The following is a 24,916-nucleotide window of genomic DNA, read 5'->3' as shown; positions in this document are numbered from 1 at the left end:
TTACAGTTATTGATCACAAAACAGAAGAGAGAGCAGATAAAGTTTTTACTGCACAATTATTCTCTCAGGCCATTTAAGGTAAACTTTACTGACTCCTGGTTCTAAGGTTTAGTACAGAGACATGTTTTAAAACTTCAGTTACTATAAGAGTGAGACTTTACAGGCATGCCTTCTTGAAACCATTTTTAATTAAAAAAAGAGCGCAGTTGACACAATGTTTCTGTCTTAGGGATACTTTCTATTGTGCAAGTTCACTGATTCCAGAAGACCCAGGACAAGGTGGAATGATTCCCTCCTGCCCTTGTCCAGAAGCCCAGCAATAGGATTCCCACAGAACTCCTCACTTAGAAACCAGAAAAATAATTATTCTTTAGGCTAAAAAAAAAAAAAAAAAAAAAAATCAGTAAGTGAGGAACCAAGCCAGTTGGAAGGTGGAGGAAGACTCAGCCACTGAGTAAAGACTGCGCAGAGGCTCCTGTTGACAACTGGCTCAAGCTTGAGTCTTAGCCTTTTTGCAGGCTGGCACAGTTTCTTCCTCCTCAATTTTGTGAAGCTTCTTCACTGTGTATACTACCCCACAGGCACTCTTCCGAGTTTCTGGAATATACAAGCAAAACTGAATTACCTCAAATAAACCTACACTAATGCACTTCATGCACACTCACTGCAATTCAGCATGTTTCCCAGCCAGCCACGCAGCACACACAGCAGGTAAGCAACCTGCATTGGCAGAACATAGGAGACACTCAGGAAACTGAAGTGGGAAATATGAGGTTGGGTGCAGAAATAGAGCAAGAATGAGGGAGTCTGCTGGGACTTGGGGGGAGAGAGGGTGGGGAGGACACGCTTGAAACCGAAGGAAAGCACGCTTTATTAGTTCTGTATCCACAGAAAGACACATTCTTGAACACATGTCAAAAAAGCATTTCAGTATTTCTGAGCAAAACAACGTTCTCAAATAAAACAAATAAATATTCACATACTTCAGGGCTCTTAAAAAGGCTACACTGGCACAGCTATATTGGCAGAGGCTCACATATACAAACAAAGTAAGCAGCTTCATAGCATTCAAACAAACATATTTTATTTACAGAACTCTCGGCATTACCATATCATGCTACTCTTGGTACTCCTTATACGTTTGCCAAACACCCAGTAAAACCAGTCCAACTTCAGAACCACTAGTATAAGGCTTCTCTGCAAACTGCAGATTTGAGGTAGACAAGGCTACTAACAAATACTCTTGCTAGCAAAGTGGCTTCGTACGAAACTTGCCAAAATATACTGACTTACTCTGGTCTACTATTTTTTGGGGCATGGGAAAATTACACCTGTTTTTTTTAACTTCATAGATAAGAAAAATGAAGGTCTTGAGAAATTCCACATAAACTGGAGAGAAGTTTATGCAAGTTATTAGCAAGTCTGCTGATGACACAAAGTTGGGAGGATTGGCTGACACGCCTGAAGGCTGTGCTGCCATTCAGCGAGACCTGGACAGGCTGGACAGCTGGGCAGTAAGAAACCAGATGAGGTTCAACAAAAGCAAGTGTAGGGTCGTGCACCTAGGGAGGAATAATTGCATGCACCAGTACAGGCTGGGGGATGAGCTGCTGGAGAGGAGCTCTGCAGAGAGGGACCTGGGCATCCTGGTGGACAACAGGTTGGCCATGAGCCAGCAGTGTGCCCTCGTGGCCAAAAAGGCCAATGGCTTACTGGGGTGCATTAAAAAGAGCGTGTCCAGCAGGTCGAGGGAGGTGATCCTCCCCCTCTACTCTGCTCTGGTAAGGCCTCATCTGGAGTACTGTGTCCAGTTCTGGGCTCCCCAGTACAAAAAAGACAGGGACCTCTTGGAAAGAGTCCAGCGGAGGGCCACAAAAATGGTGAAGGGCCTGGAGCATCTCCCCTATGAAGAAAGGCTGAGGGAACTGGGTCTGTTTAGCCTTGAGAAAAGACAAGTGAGAGGGGATGGAATCCAGGTTAATAAATACCTGAGGTGTGGGGGCCATAGTGGTGAGGCCTGTCTCTTTCCAGTGGTACGTGGAGACAGGACAAAGGGAAACGGACATAAGCTGCAGCAGAGGAAGTTCCTCACGAATGTGCGCAAGAACTTCTTTACAGTGAGGGTGATGGAGCACTGGAACAGGCTGCCCAGGGGGGTTGTGGAGTCTCCTTCTCTGGAGATATTCAAGACCTGCCTGGATGCCTACCTGTGCGACCTGCTGTAGGGAACCTGCTTTGGCAGGGGGGTTGGACTCGATCTCTAGAGGTCCTTTCCAGCCCCTACAATTCTGTGATTCTGTGAGAAATTCTTCCAACACACTGTCACTATGTAGATGAGTAGTGTAGCAGGCTGGATGACCCTGTTCATAGAAACGCACTCTTGAAGAGATCAAAGCTCCTCACTGTGAATTTACAGCACATTAAAACCGCAATTCTACTAAAAGAACAGATACTAACCAAATTCTATCATGAGTTTGCAACTTAGAGCAAGTTAAGAAGACTAGAACCTACCTATCCAACAAATTCTAGAAGCAGTAAAAATTAACAGCTAGATACAACTTGGTGACAAAATTAAATTGCTATTAGAATACACAGTAAAAATCCAGGAACACCAAGAACCAGCAAATAAGCATATGAAAGGGAGGTCAGAGAAGGTGAATGGAAGGGTCACAAAGCAAAGTGAGGGTCTACATTGATTGCTAGAACACAAACTGCTATCAGGACATATAATAAAACCTTCTAATTTCTGCAGGTGGCAAAAAGCTAAATTTCTACTTTCTTTAATATGAAAATGGACAAATATAGAAGAAAGCTACTGCAAACTTCCTCTGGTGAGTATAAGGAAGCAAGTTTCGTTTCACCAAAACTAAAAGTCATGGTACACCATATGAAACATCTCCTCCTAAGCATCAGGCACACGGGACTTCAGATTTTGCATCAAGTTTGAAATGGTCCACACCAAAAAGTGAGCTAGTCTGAAGTAGACTACATAAAGAAGTATCAGGGAAACACAGCAACAACTGCTTCTGTGGTCATGCTGCAAGAGGGCAAATGCAAGAAAATCTGGATGAATGTGTTTTGAAGTCAGTGACATAGTTTCTGCTGCTGTCACAGATAGGAGCATTCAATTCTTTCTGAAACAAACAGTATTTCCAAAATGCAGGAGAACGGGCAGATCTGTGTTATAGCTAAACAATTTGTGTCTTTTTAATGTGGTTAAGCAAGTACTCCAGTACAGACAGCACTACCAATTCAGCCAGTGATTTGCTAGCATAGAAACCATCTCTTGCTGCAGAAGTTCCTTTTCACGCACTGAACAAGGGAGGAAAGACCCCAAGTTGACTTGCTCTCTATGGTCTCAGACCTTTTGGAAAACATGCACTGACCTGAACTTATCTTAACAAAGGCAAGAATTAAGTTTGCACATGCTTTTCACTTACCTCCATGAAGCATAGTGGCTCTGCAGTTGGTGGACACAGCTGCCTTGGCTTCGCCTTCAGACAAGCCAAACAGCAAGCCTCTGTCAACTTTGTTCAGGATCAAAATTCACAGGAAGAAAAAAAAAAAGAACAAGGAAGACTGTATGACAGATTTGCTTACTCTACAAATAACTGGGAATTAGCAGCGCTGTAACTCGGAGTGACATTTTGTATAAGGTTACCCAGAGGCAGAGACCTGAGGCACCCAATTCTCCTGGCTACAGTTCCCCAGGAGCCCTCCTGGAAGGCTCCTGTCAATGCTGCTTTTTTCCAGACAAGCAGCTGTCATTTGAAAACAAAGGTCTGTCAACATAGGAATCTTTTTATTTAGAACGTAGAATCAAATAAAAAGGTACCCCTTGAAAAGCTCAGCTTTGTGGGAAAGGGCACTGTCTAATACAAAAGCATTACATTGAAAAATTCCCAGCCACCTTGAATAGGGATGACACCAAACTAGGTATGTTAATTTGAGTTAAGCCTTACTGCTTTTTTAAAGAGGGAAGGAGATGTTACACATAAAATCCTTCCAGCCCGTAAACCCTCCCACATGGTTCTCACGACTCAGAGTGCACGTTGCCTTTGAGAGGCAATCTGGACACACACCTGGGGGCGGGGAGGAGGAAAAACATCTGAATTCCTGAAAGAAAGGGAGAAATGATGCTTCCTATCGAGAACACAGTCCTTTACTTGATTGTACATATGGAACTAAGGACTGAAAAATTAAGAATCAAAGTAACTAGTACTAAGATAAGAGCCTTATTTTTCCTAAATAAAAACATGATTTTATGGCTTCTTCTGTCAAAGACTGAGTGCCTTTGAGATCAGAATTAATTTCTGGTTTAGTTCACAGTGCTCGCTGACTTCAAAGTTTTCTTATTCAAAGATTTATGATTATGGGGTTTTTACTCCTTTTCCCACTTACACTCAACACAAATTTCAACACATCACAACATAGAATTCACCTGTAACCGTACTCAGACATCACTATTTACAGCAACAGATCATGTTGCTTCATGACCAAGAATCTGTGTAGCTCCTTCCACACCCACAATGCACTCTGTTTCATTGAATTAGTCACCAACAAGCATCACTAGCTAAAGTTCAAGGAGAGCAATGGATGGAAAATCTCAAAATCAATTAAGTTCTGCATGTTACTATTAACTCCCATTTCTGACTTGGAAAAAGGATACAGATTAGCCACATCATAAGGACCTCGTAGTTCTAGAGGCTAGAAAAAAAAAAAAAAAAAAAAAAAAAAAAAGGTTGGAGGCTGGCAGAATGTGAGCACATAGGATAGAGCTGTTTGCAGAAGCAGCCATTCAGGAAGGGAAACATAAATGCTACATAATAGCAAGCTGCTGAAGATATACTACAACAATCAGGAAAATACCACTATTTTGCAAAACTGAGTCCAGGACTGTGAAGAAAACTGACACAGAAAAAACCATATCGACAAAAGCAAAGCAAAACAAACAGATTAAAAAAAACCCCACACAATTCTTCAGTAAAACGGTTGATTAAAAACACACAAGGTTGAAATCTTAGAATTTTAGTTATATATTAACATGTAAAAATTGTAATTTTAAGTATTTTGAGCTGAAAATAAATGCTCAAACTGTTTTCACTTGAACAAAAATCCAGGACTTACTCTTTCAGCTGCACTAGATATAACGATGTTCTGCAAAACACAATAAAAGAACAAACATTCATCTGTCAGACAGCATCAAGAAATGGAAAACTTACGAACAGCAAGGACTTCATGAGCATTTGCTAAGTTCAGGGTGACAACACAATTAACTGTGAGTGTCCAGTGCACTCAGATGAACAGAACTCCAGCCAGGTATTAGTTTGAAGAAACAAATAAGCCCAAGCTATCTCCCCAGTATCTACAGAGAGAGAGCCACAGGGACAAGTTGTTCTTTGTAGCTATAAACCTCAGCACAGAGAGGTCTGAGCTGAATGAGCACTGCACCTTTTAGAGAGCTATGGCCAAGAAGTATAAATCTTAATGATGCTATTAAACAAGCATATCTCTTATAGGGAACTTTGAAGGGACTTGAAGGGAAACGAAGAAATGCAGAGTTGTGTACACTGTGTTAAGTACTACTGCCTTTGGTGACAGTAGCTGAAAGGGACAGGGAGCCACGTGAGAGCAGTCAGGCACAGGGTGGATGCTGAGCATTATACTAAGGAAGGCATGGATGAACTTGTAAGAGAATCCCAGGATCCCTCAGATGCAGCTTACAAACCACAGCTCTAGGCACCCTGACTCTCCCAAATTTTCAACCTACTTTGCATTGCAGTGAAACCCAACCCTATCATGCTAGCTTAATCAAACTCATGCTGATGGAGGAAACCAGTCTGCAGTCAGGTAAAGGCAGCCAATTCACACCATACATCGAGTTTCCTCAAACCTCCATCCCCATGAAAAGCACCAGGCAGAAAGACACCCTCCTCCCTTCACTGCCAAATGTTTTCTACACAACAGGTACATGACTGCTCAGGGGCTGGCAGATAGCACAGCTCAGCTGCCAGTGCTCTTCTAATGTTAAGCCACTAAGGATGCTCACTCAAGGGAAGATTGTTTAGTGCAGGCAGAAAACTGCAGCAGAAAAAAGATTCCACACACTTTAAAAAAAATATATATATATATATCATACATATATATATATCATACATACATATATATATATATATATATATATATATATAAAATACATATATAAAATAAAAGCTTTGGAGATTCCTGCTTGAGTGGGCAACAATGAAATTGGTACTGAGGCAGTACCTCTCTGACGTCAGTACCACCAACACACCACACCACCTCCAGTTACATGGTAGGGCTTATGATCCCTTTCCAAAGTACTGCTCACTCGTCCCACTGTCCCCCCAGCAAAGAGCAGGGCAGATGTTGGAAGAAAATGCTCTGTACACAGCTAGAACACAAACCATGAAAGAGCTGTTTGTATGGAAATGACTGCACTGTGCACACTGTGCCCAAGGTTTCCTCATGTGTCGAGAAGGAAAAGGAGGGGCTGAGAACTCTGCACAAGCATAAGGAAAGCCAGAAGCAGAAGCAATTCATACATCAAAGTGACTTAACAGCACAGAGCCTAGTTTGTTTCCTTCTGTGTAGTTCATCTTTAAAGTGACTGTACTACAGACCTCAAGGGTGCTTTTGAGCTTCATTGGTGCTGACTGTGAGAGTTCACTGTGAAAATGTAAGTCTGCTGCTCTGAGCTGTAAAAACCAATTCCTGTCTTCTCAACTCAGAAAAGCTCCCAGAGCAGCTATGCCATCTTGAACCCATCCTTGCAGGACTGCGGTTCACTGCTGTGTACTGGAGACATGTCCTGGCTGATTCAAAGCTAACTGACTTCCAGTTAGAGGATGGGTAAGAAGGGAGGAGACAAACAGACAAGAAAAGTACAGCTAGCAAACAGAGGAGAAGCAGGCAAAGGCAAATCCAAGGCAAGGGCTAAGGGAAAAACTCAAAGGCAAACCATCATCTCCTCAGGTAAAAGAGAAAGCAGCTCTTCAGCACACTGCTCTGGGTGCAGTACGTAACGCTGCTACCAAAACACAGAATGTGAAGGACTGTGGCTACATACACCTTCTGTCTGACAAGGCAAGCAGGTCCCTCCCACATTCCCTGCACATTTTCAAATATTCTAGGGACTCTGTTGAAGGTCAGCTCCTTGGCCACTAAGTTTCCAGAAGTTTCTCCGTGCTACTATAACAGGAAAAACAAACAGATCCAAAAGCCGCTACAAACTCAGCACCTTGAAAAAAAGTGTACAAAAAGCTGTACAAAAGGTGACTGATGTGCAAAGTGCCAATGAAAGCAGCCCATGGAACAACCTCACTACATCTTGGTAAAAAGAGTCTTTATATAACTGATAGAGAAACTGCCAGTAAGCACTAATAGCTTTCTGTGCTGGCCCACAAGGTAACGAGCCCAGAAACAAAAAATATAGGCAAGAAACAATGACAAACTAGTAATCCACAGAATCACAGAATCACCCGGGTTGGAAGGGACCTCAAGGATCATGTAGTTCCAACCCCCCTGCCTAGCAGGGCCACCAAACATACACATTCAGATCAGGTTGCCCAGGACCCCATCCAACCTGGCCTTAAACACGTCCAAGGACGGGGCATCCACAACCTCCCTGGGCAGCCCGTTCCAGGGCCTAACCACTCTCCTAGTAAAGAACTTCCCCCTAACATCCAACCTAAATCTTCCCTCCTTCAACTTGGATCCATTTCTAGCTTTTCCAATGGCTTACAACAAATCATGGCATCCAGTGTCAGACAGTTTACCTCCCACACACAAATGGTGTATTAAATAGACACATGCAGAAAGAAAAGGCTCTTGTACACAGACCAAACGTCTCACTCACTCTGTGATGCTAACTCAACTTGTGCAATACAAATAAGCAACTGAGTGAGAAATGTTCAGCTGCATATAGGAAAGAGAAGAGCTGGCAAGGAGGTGTCCTACATGTCTCTGCGTGCATGTGCCTTTTGTTTAAGTCAGCATTTTGTGTGACTAACCTCCAGAGATAAGCTTCTCAGGAAAGATCATGTTAAGTGCTCACTTTTTCTGTACTCATCTGTTTAGAGACTCACGTCCTATAAGACAGGTAACCACTCCTATGGGGAACTGCAATAATGACAATTCTGCTTTTAATTGGCCTCCCAAGCTCTATATCCTACTTCAGGTTGCATCTGCAGAGTAACACCGGTTTAGGCTTCTCTAGACTACCTAAATACAGCAGAAGTCCTTCCTAGTAAGAATGATGGGAGCTACAATCTCTTTTAACTCCGATACGTACTACTATACGCTTCCCTTTTAAAAGCATGCAGCCTGAGAGGACCGACATAGCAGGGAGCTTAGCTTGGTGGCCTGAGAGGAGGCGAGGCATGAAAGCAATGGAGTACTGGCATCTCAGCTGCAAGGATTACCTCTTCCCTTGGTTTCAGTAGCAGGGAAGAATGCAGTTGATCTGATTTCAGCAAAACCTTGGCTTAGAGCCAGCAAGCTGGTGGATCTGTTCTCTACAGTGGGGATTTCCTAACAGTTAAACAAACAGGATTTCTACCTTTTTTTTTTTTCTCCCCCATGTTCAAGGTATGTTTTCAAAAAAGTGCTTTTGGTGAATCAGACCTTTGAAGTGGGGGATTTTAAAGAGATGCATGGATTTCAGTTCTAGTGCAAACTTTTTTCCTTTTGTTCTGGGTATTACATACCAAAATAACAGATAGGTTATTCTGAAAAGAAGAACCAAGCAGTTTGACAGCTTAGGAGGACAGCATACAGAGGTGCATGGTTGGAAGTATCTGGAACCAGAATAATCACGTTCTTGTATCAGTAGGCAAAGATTCAGTCACAGCTTCATAAACCCTGTCATCAACACTCATTTAAAATGGCTCAGTCTCTACAACTCCAGGAGAATTTGAACCAAATTAATTAGCTTGCTTTCACTTTGAGAGCTTACCTTTCCTTTGCAGATCTGCATCAGGCTGATCGCATTTGAAATTGTGTATCTTCTCATTGTGGAGTCTTTGATGGCAGGCGTGTAAAGAAGTTCAAAGTAAATGCCTCGATCTATTGCCTTCACATGAAAGGAAGTGAACAAAAATCAAAAGGAGAGAAGCAGAACAATCTAACAACCCCTGACTATTATTGATGCAATTTATTCACAGTTTAACTGTGTTATGAAAAAAAATGAAGGAGATACTGTTCCAGCATCATATGAAATGCAGGGGGAAAAAATTTCACTGTACACCAGTTGTGTTTCTTGGGAGGATAGAAAGATGAGGTTTAATGAGCAAAGAAATGACACCTACTTAATAGTTGTAATTGGCTTTCCACTGTCTCAGAGAGGATGAAGCAAGTAACTACTGCTGATCATAAACTGCTGATCCCAGAAACTTCCAGGACCCTCCTCCTCCTGCTCCACTGCTGGCGATAAGCAATAACATTGCTTTCCACAGCAACCACATCTTGCAGATGAGGAATTCATCTTTGCACAAATGTAGCAGTGAGGTCCTGTCTCCTCCCTCTCACAGCACTGTGCTGCTGTTTGTGATCATTTTAAAGAACAGCAGGTCACAGTAAAGTTTCCAAATAGCGGAACTTAGTGTATATTCAGTTGCTTTAACATTCTTTGCCATCTGTGGAAGTACCTCACCAAAGCCTTGTATTCTTGTTTTCTCAAACATACAGAGAAAGGTTGAACAACTTCCTGTAGGATACACAGTGGTAAAGACAATTCCAAGCTAGGAATTCCTTGGTCTATAATACATTTGCGCAAAATGCTACTTTGTGCTTCCACTCATATTATAAAACACTACAATGCTAATGCAGTAAGAGAGTCCAGTAATTGAATACAGATGGAATTAACCCAGCCATAACAGCTGCATGGAAACTGAGTAGAAGCTATGTACATTTTAAATGTTTTACACAGAGCTAGTCCAACATCTGCAAACAAGACAACTGTATTTATCAAAACCAAAACGGGTAATGGCAATACACCAATTTCAAGGTAAGGATACTTTTAACCTCATGCCTGCTCCTCCAGCTGGCAGCTAGTCTGCCTGCCTGGCATCAAAACAACCAAACCTCACTGCCTAAGGATGCACAGAACCAGTCTGAGAGACTGCCTTGAAGCTCGGAGTGCAGAAGATGAGAAACAGCTTGTGAGGGAAGTATCTCCTCACCTGGGTCAGCTCCTAGAGTTTCAAGCAGTGAGGGTACTTTCAGACAACATTTTATACAAGATTCCATTTGATTGGAATCAAATGGAATACTGAATTTTAAGTCTGCTGTAAATTCCAAATAGCTACTTTTGTTCTGTTTCAGGGTTGATTCTGGTTTTTCTAGGTCAAAGTTTCTCTAAAAGACAGAAGCAGGATTTCTAGCCAGTTCCAGCTTCAAATCCTAAAGCACTAAGGACTACACAACAGCCAAAAACATCCAAGCAGAACAAACCTTGACATAAACTTAAAAGAAAATACTGGTTCAAGTAACCAAATAAGTTCAGATTAAATTTTCTGCCAAATCACCTACAGTAGGCAGAATTTTATTAATAAAATACTTAATACATACAGATAGTTAGTTTGAGTCCCACAGCAGATATTGAACAATCCCATATTTAGTTTACTTCCCAAGACATTCCTTTGATTAAGTAGGGTTTCAATACATCACCCTCCGAATATCTAACACAACATCCTTCTCCCAAATCAGTACTGTCATTCACATTCTCCCATCTTTCAAATTACAAGACTATTTACAGCTGTACAATCCCTTCTGGTTTGGGAGGCAGCTCTGTCAGCAATCACACTACATCTCACTGGCACAGCAATAGTCATAAGGTTCTGCTTCCACTCCTTGGAAACATCTTTTCTGTCTTCAGAAGCAGAGGACAGAAAGGAAAAAGAACGAACGCACATCAATGCGTATTAAATGCTGCAAGTGGAGGCCTTGAAGTGAAGGACATCTAAAACAATACATTATGCAAGAAAATAAAAAGAACCACTTGAATGGGAATGGTGAAAAGGAAACTGTAAGGACTTCAATTCAGACTGACATTTAATAGAAAAAAAAAAAATACAGGTGTCAATTTACCATATTTACAGGAGGCCTTCGGAAGTAAAACGGAAGCTTCTCTGTTACATTTATACAGACTAGATCCACGTCAAGAGTTGTGCAAGCGATCTAGAGCAAAGAAACAGGAACAGATTATTAGATGTGCCATTACATAATGCAAAAAATGTCTCTCCAGAGGCAGTTCAATTTTGAAATGAAGTACAACACCTTGTAGGTGTGCCAATAGAACAGCAGTGCTCAAAGTGCACAGCCAGAGCACATGAGGCTAAAAATCCCGGCCCTTTTCTCACTTACAGAACAGCTTTTCCAATAAAATAATGACCAACTCAAAGGCAAAACTTACTCTTTATTCTTATCTGACATGGGACATACAGAAGCAGTGCTGTTTTTTGGTAAGAGAGCTCACAGCTAATAAAGGACCCATCATTCTCTAATCCCATCATTCGCCCAGTGTTGCAGCTCTTTAAGTACTTTTACCAGCAGCAACCAAGAAAAGACTGAAACAGGAGAAGAATTTTAGAAGCGATGAGTTATACCACATGCCCAGTACAGGGTCCATGACATGGTACCTCACTTTCCTGTCTGGATAAGAAAGACAACTTTCTGAAAACTAAGCCTTTGGAGATGTCTCAAGATTGTACCTGAGCTCATGGTTTAAATACCTGGCTTTGAGCTCACACCACAAATCATATCCTGTATTAATAGAGAAGGAATGAACAAAGGGTGGAAAATCTCCACACTGACACGTATAGAAAATTAAATGGACATAAAAACTAACTCTTGATTTACATATAATCTTATGCACGCAGGACTTGTAGGAATTATATAAGTCTACCCTGTAAAGATGATCACACAGGACCAGATTAACACCTGTAAGCACTGTTGTAACAAAGAAGATAAAGCATGTTGAACATGCTCAAAAGGAATTTCCAATATATAGAGGAACTCTCCACACTCAGAAACTTGCCATCCACTGCTTCAATTACATCTGGGCCAGGTTCCAGCCCTTCCTCCCTCCTTGCACCAGCATGAAAGCAGTGGGGCTGCAGGACTGTGACACTCCAATCTAGCACAGGGCTCTGCAAACTCATCTTTCAATGGTCTGTTCACATGAAATCTGCACAGACACGAGAGCAGACACCTAGCTTTAGGAATGTTTCCTACCTTCGCTGTTGATATCTGTTCCGTCAAACTGAACTTTATCTTCAAGCCCTAACTTTACTAACTCTCTTAGGCAGAATACAAGTTGAATATACTACAAATACAAATCTGAAATGCAAGTTTAGCCCCACAATAGCCAATTTTAATCTTATCCTTACGTGAAGTACGAACTACCACTTAAACAGAGGTGATTAACAGGAACTCGCTCAAAGCAAATAGCTCTGAATCATATCCTAGAAAACACGCCAGTGAGACCATAGAAAATTCAGGGAGAGAGAAATCCAAGAAAAATGGAGAGCAAGAATACACACTAGAAGCAGGCAAGCTGCCCTGTGTGATGAGAAAACAAGCCCTCCTAATCAGTTCCAGAAAACAGTGGAAAACACTTTTCCATTTTGAAAATTATGTGCAATGGAAAAGGAAGTGACCCAAATGCCAGGATATCTACAGGATTCCAGGGACAAGAAGAACTCAGAAAACATCACTGAGAAAAAAATAATAAGAGTCACAATTTCACATAAAGAGGAATTTCTGAACTGCACAAAAAGTTGCAGAGGAGATTTCTCTAAACATCCTAAATTCAGCCCAGATTTGGCTCCTGGACAAGTCACACATGCAGGCAGGTTAAGGTTATCCAGCTTCCTAAAAGGATCTGAACAAAAACTTCATCCAGAAAATGCCATACAGCAGCTGGACAGCCCAGCACCTGCCTGGCCTCACCACAGGCAAGAGCTCCATCTGCTGGGAAACAACAGCCAACCAGAAATAAACTCACCGGGGCTTGGATGGCCTGAAGACAGACAGGTTTGCTTTGGCAAACATTTTACAAATAAACTCTGAAATTTGGCTTTGCAGTATATCCTCAGACTTACATAAGCAAGATTTTGTAGATACTGGTGAATCACTAATTTCCTACAAACAATAGGCAGAACTAATATTCTAAAGATTTGTTTTATTCATATTTTCTTTCTAAAAGCAACAGGCCAGAGCTCAATAACAGCACAGAGCAGGCATCCCAGCTGCAGCCAAAAACAATTCTCCTTGGGAACCTTAAATAAAGAGCATGTCCTACAGTTATCTCGGCAAACACAACTTCCTCGTAGCCCCAAGGATACAAATTATTTGTAGAATTTGAGCACATTTTTCAGCACTGCCTGCCTATTACTGCCTGTCTCAGTAATAGGAAAGCTTCTTTTACTTGTGAGAAGCGGGAACTGACTATTTTTAGGCTGTGCTAAAACTAAAGCCCATCTACAATGGTCACATATGTCTTCTATAAACACATGAAAAATCCCGTCCTACAGAGAACAAACTAAGTGCCAAATTGTTGGTGAGAAAGATGATGCTACTGAGGCAATACAGTTACCAACAGCCAATTTTAAAATACAATTTGTGGTGCAAGATTCAGCCTAGGCGGCTTTATCCTGCAGAGTGAAAGATTCAAGTCATTAGGAGTCAGACATGCATACTGAGATTCCAAGTGCTTGATGTTCCCCATTGATAACTCTACAAAACTCTCCATACTTACTTAGAAATCTTAAATCTTTAAACGAAATACAAACATACAAATCTGCTCTGTACGTGAACGCGTAAGGAAGATGCCCTTCACCTCATGCTGTTTGTAAGAAACACATCTGGCTTCCTCCCCAGGTCAAGAGAGTTTTGAGCACGACAGAAATTAAGATGGTCTCATTACAATCCTGTCTTCTTCCTATTATGCTGTTTGTATCTGTGAGAGTGTCAGCTTGAAGCTGCACTGGGCCTGCTCAGAGCACAGCCATCCTCACAGAGCAGCAAAGCTCAGAGCAGCAAAGCAGATCTGCCTGCAAAATAACTTGGTAAAATCTGCACAACTTTGCAATCAAAGGTGTGTTCTTCCAACCAAACAGCCATGGAGCTAAGAAAGAACCTGCACAAGCAGAGCAGAAAGGAACCTGAAGAAATGTGTGGCTGAGGGCAGGCATTATGTCAGCTTCAAAGTTGTTGCAGCTGAATGTCCAGCTCACAGATGTCTGAAAACAAAAGACAACCATCTTTACATGACAAGCTCCTGCCCTTCCTCCAAAGTCTTACAATGAGCTACTGCTGGCTATCTTTAAGTAGCTTCAGGTACTTGTTTGAACACACGATAAATTGAGTGAACTCATTTGAGAAATGAGATCAATGAGAATCTTCTCCCTGCCCTTCTCTGCCATGTCATTAAGTATGAGCAATCATAAAATTGTTTGGGTTGACCTTAAAGGTTACGAAGTCTAACTCCCCTGCAATGAACAGGGACACCTACAGCTCAGTTACATTGCCCAGGGCCCCATCCAGCCTGACCTCCTTTGAATGTCTCCTCTTGAGCCTTCTCTTCTCCAAACTGAACAGCCCCAGCTCTCTCTCTGTTCCATTTCTTGGACCATTTTTGTAGCCCTCCTCTGGATGCACTCAAACAGGTCCACACCTCTCCTGTACTAAGAATTCCACATGTGGACACAGTCCAGGTGAAGTCTCACCACTGCAGAGCAGAGGGGCAGTATCACCTCCTAACCCTGCCGGCCACTCTTCTTTTGATGCAGCTCAGGATACAGTTGGCTTTCTGGGCTGTAGGGCACACTACTATCCAGATTGCCATCCGTCAGATCCCTCAGGTCATTTTTGGCAGAGCTGTGTTCCATCCTTACATTCCCCAGCTTGTACTGACAGTGGAGGTTGCCATAACCATGCACTTGGATTTGCTAAACTTCATGAGGTTCACCCGGGCCCAATGCTCAGTCTGTCTAGGTCTTTCTGCACCGCATCTAGGCCTTAATGAAGTCCAGACAAATAACAGCAGTGGCTCTTCCCTCATTCACTGAGGCACTTACATCACCATAAAAAACAAGGTTGGTCAAGCAAGATCTGCCCCTGGTGAAGGCGTGCTGGTTATCCCATATTACCTCTCCTCCTGTATATGCCTTACTATAGCTTCCAGAAGGATCTGCTGCACGACCTTCTCAGCACACAGGTGAGGCTGACAGGTCAGTAGCTCCCTGGGTCATTCTTTTTACCCCTCTAAAAAATGGGTGTGACACTGCCTTTTTCCAGTCACATGGGAACTTCACCTGACTGCCACAACTTTTTCAAATATCTTTGAGAGTGGCTTGGTGACTACACCAGCCAATTACCTCCGGACTCTTGGGTGCATCTGGAATAAATCACAATAACTTTATGCTGCTAACAGAGCACAAAAGAAAATGATAGAGAGAAGTGAAAAGTCTTTTAGAAGTCTTTTGATTCTTGCACATCCTCAGCAGTTCAAAGTCTTGCAAGAGAAAAAAAATATCAGTCAGAAATGAGTTTCGTTAAGTTGTCACTGTTACAATTAATGCTTAAGTTCTTCTTCTTCTTCTTTAAAAGTTCACCTCCTGTTATAGCCTTTTGCCTTATACTTCAAGTTTTCAAAAAGGAGAGGAAATAATTAAAAAAAAAATAAAAAATCAGAACAATATAGTTTTAATGTTTCAAAAATAGGCATTCATCAGAACCAGAAAGTAGCTTTAGCCTAACTGAAAACCAAACTCAGCTCCCTGACCACCTCACTTTAAAGTAAACACTGGCGTTCCTCCAAAGAGATTCCCGTTTGTAGTTGGTATCCCAGTGCCTTCTTCAAATTGCACATCTGCTTTCTGCCTGCCAAGGGCAATACAGACAGATCACCTCTACCAACTCTTCCAATTCACCCTTAATAATATGACTTAGGAGCTTGCAGTAGGTCAGATGTGTCACTGTCTTGATTTTTTTTTTTTTTTTCCCTTTTGCAAGGAAGGCATTTTGACATGAAATTGAGCTGAACATTTGAAAGCAAGTCAAACATCTGCGAGTGATCTGATTAGGACCAACTACTCACATCAAGGCCCTCCTGGGATTTCTCCCAGTCTTTCAGTCTGTCCACTAACCAGGGAACCTACGTTGTTTAATTAGCTCCGTGACATGGCTACACAAAACAGAAAACAAAATCAAAACAAAGAATGCAATCAAGCCACTCCAAGACACTGATTGTTAGTGCCAGTTCTATAACAACTTACAGATAGTACTTACATGGAACAATTTCTCCGTCTTTGGAAATACAGCTATGATGTCATACAATCTTATATTTGTAGATGTAGACCTCTACAAAAGGAGAAAATGATTACTACCTTGACTTCTGGCAGGTGACAAATGCATACACAATAATAAAGAGAAAATCCCCTCACCATTTTCAAGCACTAAAACAAAGCCAATAATTTAATTAAATAGTAGGTCTCTACCATGACCAATTCCCTGAAGTCATTTTGAGGCCTGTCCCATCCACTTACTTTTGCCCCAAGCACAGCCCCACAAACAGACACAGAGCTCACTCCTGGTATTCTGGTGTACATACAGAAGTCCAGAATTAAAGTAGAAGAATAAAGGAACAGAACTGCTACCCCATACTAACAAGTAATCAGCACAGCCACATCCAGTTTCATAAACCCGCATCCCCTCATGATGCTTCAGATTCTACAGATCTGATCTGAGAAATCAGTACTGAGTATCCTATGAAATCCATTAAATCCTTCCCTACACAATTAAGTGACATTCTTTCATTGAGAAAAGGAAATAAAAAAAAATAACAATAATAATTAAAAAGGAAAAACAGATACACTGAAGGTACTTACCAAGAGATTACAGTGGGAAGGATCAGAAACAACAAGTGTCAGCCGGGTTAAGACTTTAAGTCTTTTAGATGTCCCCTATGATGGAAAAATAATACAAGATTTAAAAAGCTCCAAAGCAAAACTTCATGGCAACTTTCACCCCCTCTACTATAAAAAGAAAGTTGTGCCTTGCACCAATTCTTGCCTATAAGTCTGTAGTTATGCTTCCCTAATATAAAAAAACCACACATATTCTTTATATTGATCTGTTGGGTATTGTATCTGCCCTTCAGAAAGAAAGGCTCATTGTGTTTCTCTGAGGAATGGATCAATCTAAAGGAGAAAAATTGAAAGAAGGAAAAAAAAAAAAACCAAAAAACACATCATATGGAAAATATGAGTGTGCTCTATTAATACCACTCTGGTTTTCCAAAGAGGCCACGACTGGAAGCAAAAGCATTTCCTTAATTAACATACATCAGAATTGGTTCACTACATCCAAATCTTGTTCATCAAATCCAGGAAGTAATTTCCAAACCTCAGGCTCAAATTCAATTATACTGCAATTATTCAACTACAACATTATTCAGAATTCATAAACAGCAATTTTAAAGAATAATTTTTGAAATAAAGAACACAGCCTCCTCCAACATGAGTGTTAACATTCTTCCAATGCTGGGAGTTTGAAGAAACAAGCAGTGGACAAATTTCTCATATATTTTTTTTTAAACAGACGATGAAAAAAATATCATGTGTAACACACAAAGGAAAAAATGCAACTCTGTAAAACAACTCATAGCTGGAACACAATAAACACACCTGCACAATAGGCAAAGATGGAAACAGCTCTGATGGAGATACCGGCTTGGCTATTTCCTTAAAAGAAAACAAAACAAAGTTATCCAAAACATAATGGGATGTTTAGAACGCACACAGAAATTGTGTTCCAACTCCAAAAATAAGTTTGCCATGCTAACAAAAATATTTCCTAGAGACAATTCACAGACCGTAGTAAAAATTAACTCCAGGGCAGTAATACAAACTTGTAAAAATTGGAGTTCCATTATAAATATAAATACAAATACACTTCATTTAAGTGAGTATGTAAAAACAAAGGGGGGAGGAGCAGCACACAGATTTATGAGAGCAAATCCATCACCAACAACGAAGCAGAACTGAAATTACCTGTTTCTTTTCTTTAAAATCGATGGTGTGATTAAGAGCGACTGCAGAATATCCCACTAAAGAAGTGAACACATTGTGAGCCTGCTTTGTTCAGCAAGTAATGGAAAGAGACAAGCAGAAAACTGTCACATGCTCGTTATTTAAATATCTCAAAATTAATAACAATGTGCACATTTACCTTTCACAGCGAACTTTTCTGAACGTTAACTCACCAAAGATGTGCCTTAAGAGTACAAATTTCTTTTAACACAACCCAGCCTTGACAACGCATCCTCACTGACTGACAGTGACGGGGGCAGGGACTGCACGGCCAGTGCTACGGCACACGGAGATCCACAACTACCTAATGGGAGCGGCTGGGCAGGCTGAGGTGTGGTTGGGAGCCTGGTGGGCAGTGGGGTATGCGAAAGGCTGCCAGGTCCTGGCTCTGCATCGATGCTAAGGCTGAGCCTTGCAGCAGCAGCAGACTGGAAGGTGCTTTACGAGGGAAGACGTGACCACGTCCTGTCCGTAGTGGACAGGTCTAGAGGAAGCCATGAAACCCGTGCTGAAGATCAGCAACCCTGGAACAAGTTCTCTGCAGAGACTGGAGAGTAACCGGAGATGTTAAAAGCGCCGTTCAGGCACGGCACAGACCCTGTGCCCTACGAGGGGCAGAGCAGGATCGGTGCACGGAGCTTCCGCCCCGTCCAGCCCCGTTTCTCCAGCCTTCACGCCGCTGCCGCAGCCCTCAGCTAGAATCTCCCAGCACAGTCCGCCCCTGCCTCAACAACACATCCCGGCTCCCAGCCCCGACTCACGATGCGCTGCGGTCTCCAGCAGGCTCTGCACGGCCTTCCTGTCCGCGCCGTGCGGCACGTTCAGATCGGCGAAGCCGGCCATGCTGCGCAGCGCGGGGCGGAACGAAGACTATGGGCGCAGCCGGCACCGCAGCCGGCACCGCCCCCGGCAGCCTGGAGCAACCTGGGGCTTGTAGTCCTGCTGAGGGCAGCAGGATGGGCCTCGGCCAGGAAGGCGGGGCTCTGGGCGAGGGGGGGTGTGAGCTTTCCGGAGCTTCTGAACGCGTCCGTGAAGGCTGCGCTGGGGGCGGAGCAGGCGGGCGCTCGGGGTGCGCGTGCTGCCCAGCAGGGGGAGCCGCGCTTCTGCTCCTCTACCGGCCGGATCGCCTCCTTCCGAGCGCTGCTCCTGCGTGCCGGGAGAGGAGCCGTTCCTAGTTAAGGCCGTAATTTTCCTGCATTGACTAAAAAATGTGAAATAAAATCTTAGGCTGACGCATCCCTAGATTCCTGAGAGATATTCCCTAAAATGCAGATGTGCTGAACAGTTCCAGTGGACTGCAACTCACGTACGCTTTGACTCTGTAGCACAGTTGCAAAACTCACTTATTTTATTGCTGCTGATCAGTATGGAATATGTGAAATACAGGTGGTAATGACTTCCTTTCGTTGTTGTTTGGGACAGGCTGAAAACTTTATAAGCTCCCTTTAAACACTGGAAGGCTGCAATGAGATCTCCCTGAAGCCTTCTCTTCTCCAGACTGAACAAGCCTATCTCCAGAGAAGTGCTCCAGCTCTCTGAGCACCTGCATGGCCATCCTTCTGACCCACTCCAATAGCTCCACATCACTCCTGTGCTGGGGGCCCAGGCTTGGACACAGTGCTCCAAATGGGGCCTCACAAAGGTAGGGCAGAGGGGAACAATCACCTCCCTCTCCCTGCTGCCACCCCTCTTTCAATGCAGCCCAGGATACAGTTGGCCTATGGGCTGCAAGCGCACACTGCTAGCTCATATCCAAATTTTTGTCCATCAAGACTCCAAGTCTTCCTCTTCAAGGCTGCTGTCACTGAGTTTTTCTCCCAGTCTGATTGTCTGGGGTTGTCCCAGCTCAAATATAACACTTTGAATTTGGCCATGTTGAACCTCACTAGGTTTTTGTGGGCCCGCTTTTCAAGCCTGTCCAAATCTCTCTGGAAGGTGTCCCTTCCTTCTATGTTTTGGCAAAGGAGTTCTGCTTTGGCCTACCTGTGCCCATAACATGTTTCCTATTGGAACAGCCAGAGCTGCTTCTCTGCCATTTATCTGAACACACAGCCCAAATTGTCTTCTCAAGGCTTTTCTATTAAGTGTGTGAACATTTAGAGAGAGCTCAAAGCATTATTTGAAGTTTTCTTTGACAGTGTATGATGGAACTTGATTTAATTTGTCTAAATAAATGCAAGAAGAAATCCATAAACATGTATCAATTATTTTTTGAATGGCCCTATTGGACTAATGTTCAGAGACATTAAACAAGATTAAGCAGCATTTGTGTCTGGCAACAGACAAGCAAAACAAACCATTCCTCGAAGCACTTAAAATGGAGAGCACTTAAACATCAATTCAGAACTCTATCTCTGTGATGGCCCTTCCAGCACCGCATATCATCAATTACTTATGTACATCAGTGTGCAACCTTATTTCCTCCATCAGCTACTTGGATGTTAACATTTTTGTTTAGACCAGCCCCAGCGATCTACTTAAAACATAGCTGTGGTCCTCACTGTCAGTCACAAACTTCAAACATGCTTTGTTTCACCTGTCCTGAAGTCCTCCTAAATGCAGCCAATTTTTCTCCCCCTTGGCTATGTTTTTCACACCATATTTAAATTGTAAGGAAGACCTTTTCAAGTCTTATGAAGTGATATTCTTCTAGTGTGCCTCCAGTGGGCAGCCCAGGGTAGCAGCTGTCATATATATATATGTATGTATATGTGTTTCTTTGGCTTTAGTTCTGCATTTAGCATTTTAGGTAGCTAAAGATATTTGGCACCACCTATCTCAGCAACTCAATAGCTTGAATCTCAGGGTCACTTTAATCATAACCTTCACAGTTTCCTTCATAAAGTTGCAGGCTGAAGTTTCAGGGATGAGAACTGTTTTTCAGAGTGATCAAGAATTTCTAGAATAAATTTCATTCTAATTGTTTTTTTTCTTTTCAGCTGACAGCTTGCTGCTCATATTTGCTGGTTCCAAAAAAGGAAGACATCACTTCACATTTATTTTGCTTGCACAGGTGCAAGTATTTATTTTGACAATGATAAGAAATGCCAGATATGTGAATGGTTACCTCTCTATTTCACTGCCACAGAGTGGGGATGATTTATTTTCACAAAAGCAAGAAAAGACAGAAAAGAAACTGCAGCTGCAACATCTTTGCTAGAAGTTGGACAGGAGTGTTATTTGTTAACTACATGCTGGGAATAAAAATCAAGGTTCCAATAATATTTGTCCATGGAATTTTAACCAGCCTGATAAAATATTCTAAATATTTTGACAATGTATTTCCCCAAGGTAGAAGAAATGTGTACCTATACTTTATTTATTATTCCCAGCAGCAGGTCTTCACCAGACTTATTTTGGTTTCCAGGAATAGGAGATGAAAAGGAAAGAAAAAAATATATAACAGGCAAATGAAAATGACAGTTTATGAAGACAGACTGGATCAGGCAAGGAAGGACAACAAGGGAGATGATAAAAAAGAAGGGAAAATAGCAAGAAGAAAAACCCTCTTTATTACATTTCATACTCATGTTGTGGGATGAAAAGGATCCAGAATTAAATTGCTTAAGAAGGAAAATGTAGCAACACCTTTAAGATTTTATGTTAAGATGAGCACAGATCTTGTTTTCCAGATACAGCTGTGGGGGGAAATAGTTACTAAGCTGGGCTGCTCCTGAAGTTCTGCATGCTGCAGTCCTGGACCCACTTCAAGCAGCGGGCCATGAACTAGCAAGACCTGCTGTTCCAATGGACTCTGTGAGCAGCACACCCTCAGCAGAGGGGTGAAGCATCCAGAATGTAGCGTGAGTTCTTTCGTCACAGGCACCTTCATAGAAACAGACTGGGCTCACCAAATCAACATGTGCTGGTGACATTTTATTTCCTTTATTTCCTCCAAACATGTCTATCTTACCTTACCTTAACAACACGGAAGCAAATAATTGATATAAATACCTACTGTTGTATTGTTTATGCTCTGTATGAGTCTTAAATTCTGAAGATGTTCTGTGGCTTTTTAATATATTTCCCTCCTCTGGTGGAGAAAAAATATAATTATTTTTTGAGGGAAAAGAAATTTTAAAAAAAGCTTTTAAAAAGCTGTAAAAAATCAAAGAAAAACTTCAAAGAAAAATCAATAAAAATGTCAATAAGTGCATGAAAAATGGTGGACGAGAGCCCTACAACAGAGTCAGGGGTACACAGAAATATGAAGAAGATTTTATAGGTAAGCAGCCTAAAGTACTCAAAGGACAGTTAGCTAAGCTGTGACAAATGGATTTGATGCTATTTATTGAAGCCTAATGTTAGGTGAAGAGCTAGTATCCTGAAAAGGGAGAGAGGTTTCACAAATGTCAGCTTGTTCAAGACAGCCAGTCAGCCAACCATAGGTTTAATTTCTGTATGCTGTTTGGAACAACAATTAGAATTTTCATTTAGGATCACTGAAGACAAAAGCAGAATGTTGACTTGGAAGGATCAACTTCTAATGCTGTATGTGTTTGATTTTAAATTCATAGAACAGATGTAGTCCCATGGAATGAGGAATGCTCTCTGCTGTCAGAGGCACTGGAGATGGGAAAACCTCTGAAGCACACAGGGAGAGCAGCTCACCAGAGTCAGTCCTGGAAACTGGAAGGTTTTTCTAAGTGTGCCCCAGTGAAAAGATTTCAAGGAAAAGATTTTAGAGAGGCACCAGCAGCTTAATCTTGCCAGTGTTTTGCCTTTTTCTGTGATAGTACATAACCTCCCTTTCTGTTATAGGATATAAATCTCTTTGACTTCAATTGGCTCATCTTTTAAAACATAAGATTAAGAGAGTAAACACAAAGAATGGCTGCATGTAATCTTTGAGAAGGAAAGAAATCAAGTAATTAACTTCTAATTAATTGTATGGGGACTTGATACAGAAAAAAGATGAGACTTTTACCCCCTTTTAGGTTGAGATGGGTACATATAACACGCAAATGATTGTGCATATATTCCACTGAGTACACTTTCTAGAGTCATGTTCCAGAAGGAATCCATGAAGGGCTGTCAAAAGGAATGAGTGTTTAATGAACTGTGTCAACACATTTGCAGGAAGCCCCAGATTATAATTTGCTCTGTAAAGTGATGTTTTAAGTAACTGAAAAATTGCCTTACAGCAAGTATTAAACTACACGATGTTATCAGTTCTTATGATATGAATCTATTTTAAACAAAATTTTTCCAGTTCCGATCTCAGATACTATTTTAGAAAAATGTATTCACACAATGAGGAAATAATCTCCTTTCTCCACATGTTGCCTTAATGCTTTAACTTATTTTGATGTGTCCTTGCCATACCAAAGATTCATTTTCCTCTTACTATTTGCTTAGCAGGGGAGGAAGGACAGGGGCTCTATCACCTGGAAGGTAAGTCATCTGCAGCTCTAAGTTCTGGAATATGCTGTGGGCAGTTAAACAGGGAAGGATTTTATTGCGAGTGGACACAGTAAGGCAGCTAACACTGAAGTGCTGGAAAAGTCTGAACAGGAGAACACTTCTAGCTCTGTAATGGTCAAAGAGCTGATCTCACAACTTGAAATTGCTTATTTTATGATCCTACTCAAATCAAGATGTGGAGGCAGCAGGGAAAGCCAGCACCTGAGCTGCCCAGTGCTGCTCACTGTTTGAGATACTGTGACCCTGGGGAGCTGCCTGCACTCACATCGTGCCAGGGCAGCTTCTCCCCTCACCTGACCCCAGCCCTTGGTCCTGCTCACAGGAGTGGGGCCAACACACTGCCACATGTGTTAAAAGGCCTGTTCTGGGGGTAAGGCGATGCTGACAGAATGGAAGATTTCATTAAAACTGAGAATGATATGTTTGCTGTGGATTGGTGCTAGGAGTGACAGATGAGTTTTATCAGATAGCTGAGTAGTTACCAGGTCTTTCTTCAAAGCAGGATTTTATGGCTGCATGATGTCAGCTCATTCTTACTGCTGGGCCACACAAATGGTTCTTCTCTCCCTGTTGTGTGTACTAAAAATAGTGCTGCTGTGCCATTACCTCCAATTACTCCTCTCATATAACAGTGACATTGGTCAATGGTTATGATCCATCTGAGGGCTCCTGTTTCTTCTGTTGTCTAGCTCCTCTCTTGCATTAGAAATACATAAGAAGCAAGTGTGTTTCATGCTTTTGCTACTTATGGTCTAGCATGACAGCATCCCGACAAGCATGATTCTCTGTGGTCATCCCCCTGAAGACTCAGTCCTTGCTGTGCTTGGAGGTGGGGAAGAGACCTCCAAAACTGAGAAAGCTCTGAAGTATCCGGAATGGGATCAGGAGTCCCGGTTCTGGGATCTCTGCAGTACCAACAGTAGTTCAAAGAAATGGTTTGGTTGGTGTTGGTTTTTGCTTCGTTTTTTTTTTTTTTTTTTTGCTTTTGTTTTTTAACTTTACTGAAAGGATTACACGTGGGGTAGTGAATGAGTTGAAAACAATGTAATATAAGTAATAAAAAAGGAAACGCAGGTACTGGAATTCACATTGATAGAATAATAAGGGAGAAATCTAAATCCTGAAGATCCCTAAGCCCGCAGACACGCGCACTTGGGAGAGCACCACGAAGCGCCGCGGTCCCCTTTCCCCGCAGCGGCGGAGCCCTCACAGCTCGCACCGTCCCGCAGCGCTCGGCACTCCCGCGCCCTCCCGGTGCTGCATCCGCCGCACTCTCCGCGAGCCGTCCCGGCCGGAGCAGCGCTGCCCGCTCCCATGCCGCCGCACACCGCGGCCGTCCCGCCGCCCGCGGGAGGAGGGAGCGGGGGCGGAGCGGT

General features: G+C 42.3%; 1 protein-coding gene across 1 annotated transcript; it reads right to left on the bottom strand.

The window, feature by feature from the left end:
* Positions 1-28: 28 nt before the first annotated feature.
* Positions 29-18,985, bottom strand: RPP30 (ribonuclease P/MRP subunit p30). The gene is made up of 11 exons (XM_042862895.1): positions 18,878-18,985; positions 18,078-18,133; positions 17,712-17,768; positions 16,914-16,988; positions 16,315-16,386; positions 11,110-11,199; positions 8,978-9,094; positions 5,128-5,157; positions 4,670-4,707; positions 3,441-3,520; positions 29-597 (listed from the first exon to the last, which is right to left on the bottom strand). The coding sequence occupies exons 1-11, from the start codon at positions 18,957-18,959 to the stop codon at positions 491-493; spliced, it is 804 nt and encodes a 267-aa protein (XP_042718829.1). The 5' UTR covers positions 18,960-18,985; the 3' UTR covers positions 29-490.
* Positions 18,986-24,916: the final 5,931 nt, after the last annotated feature.

Source organism: Lagopus leucura, unplaced genomic scaffold (genome assembly GCF_019238085.1).
Source record: "Lagopus leucura isolate 7727_CA_CO unplaced genomic scaffold, USGS_WTPT01 Super-Scaffold_739, whole genome shotgun sequence".
In the NCBI taxonomy this organism is placed as follows: domain Eukaryota; kingdom Metazoa; phylum Chordata; class Aves; order Galliformes; family Phasianidae; genus Lagopus; species Lagopus leucura.
This window is presented reverse-complemented; position numbering and strand designations above follow the sequence as displayed.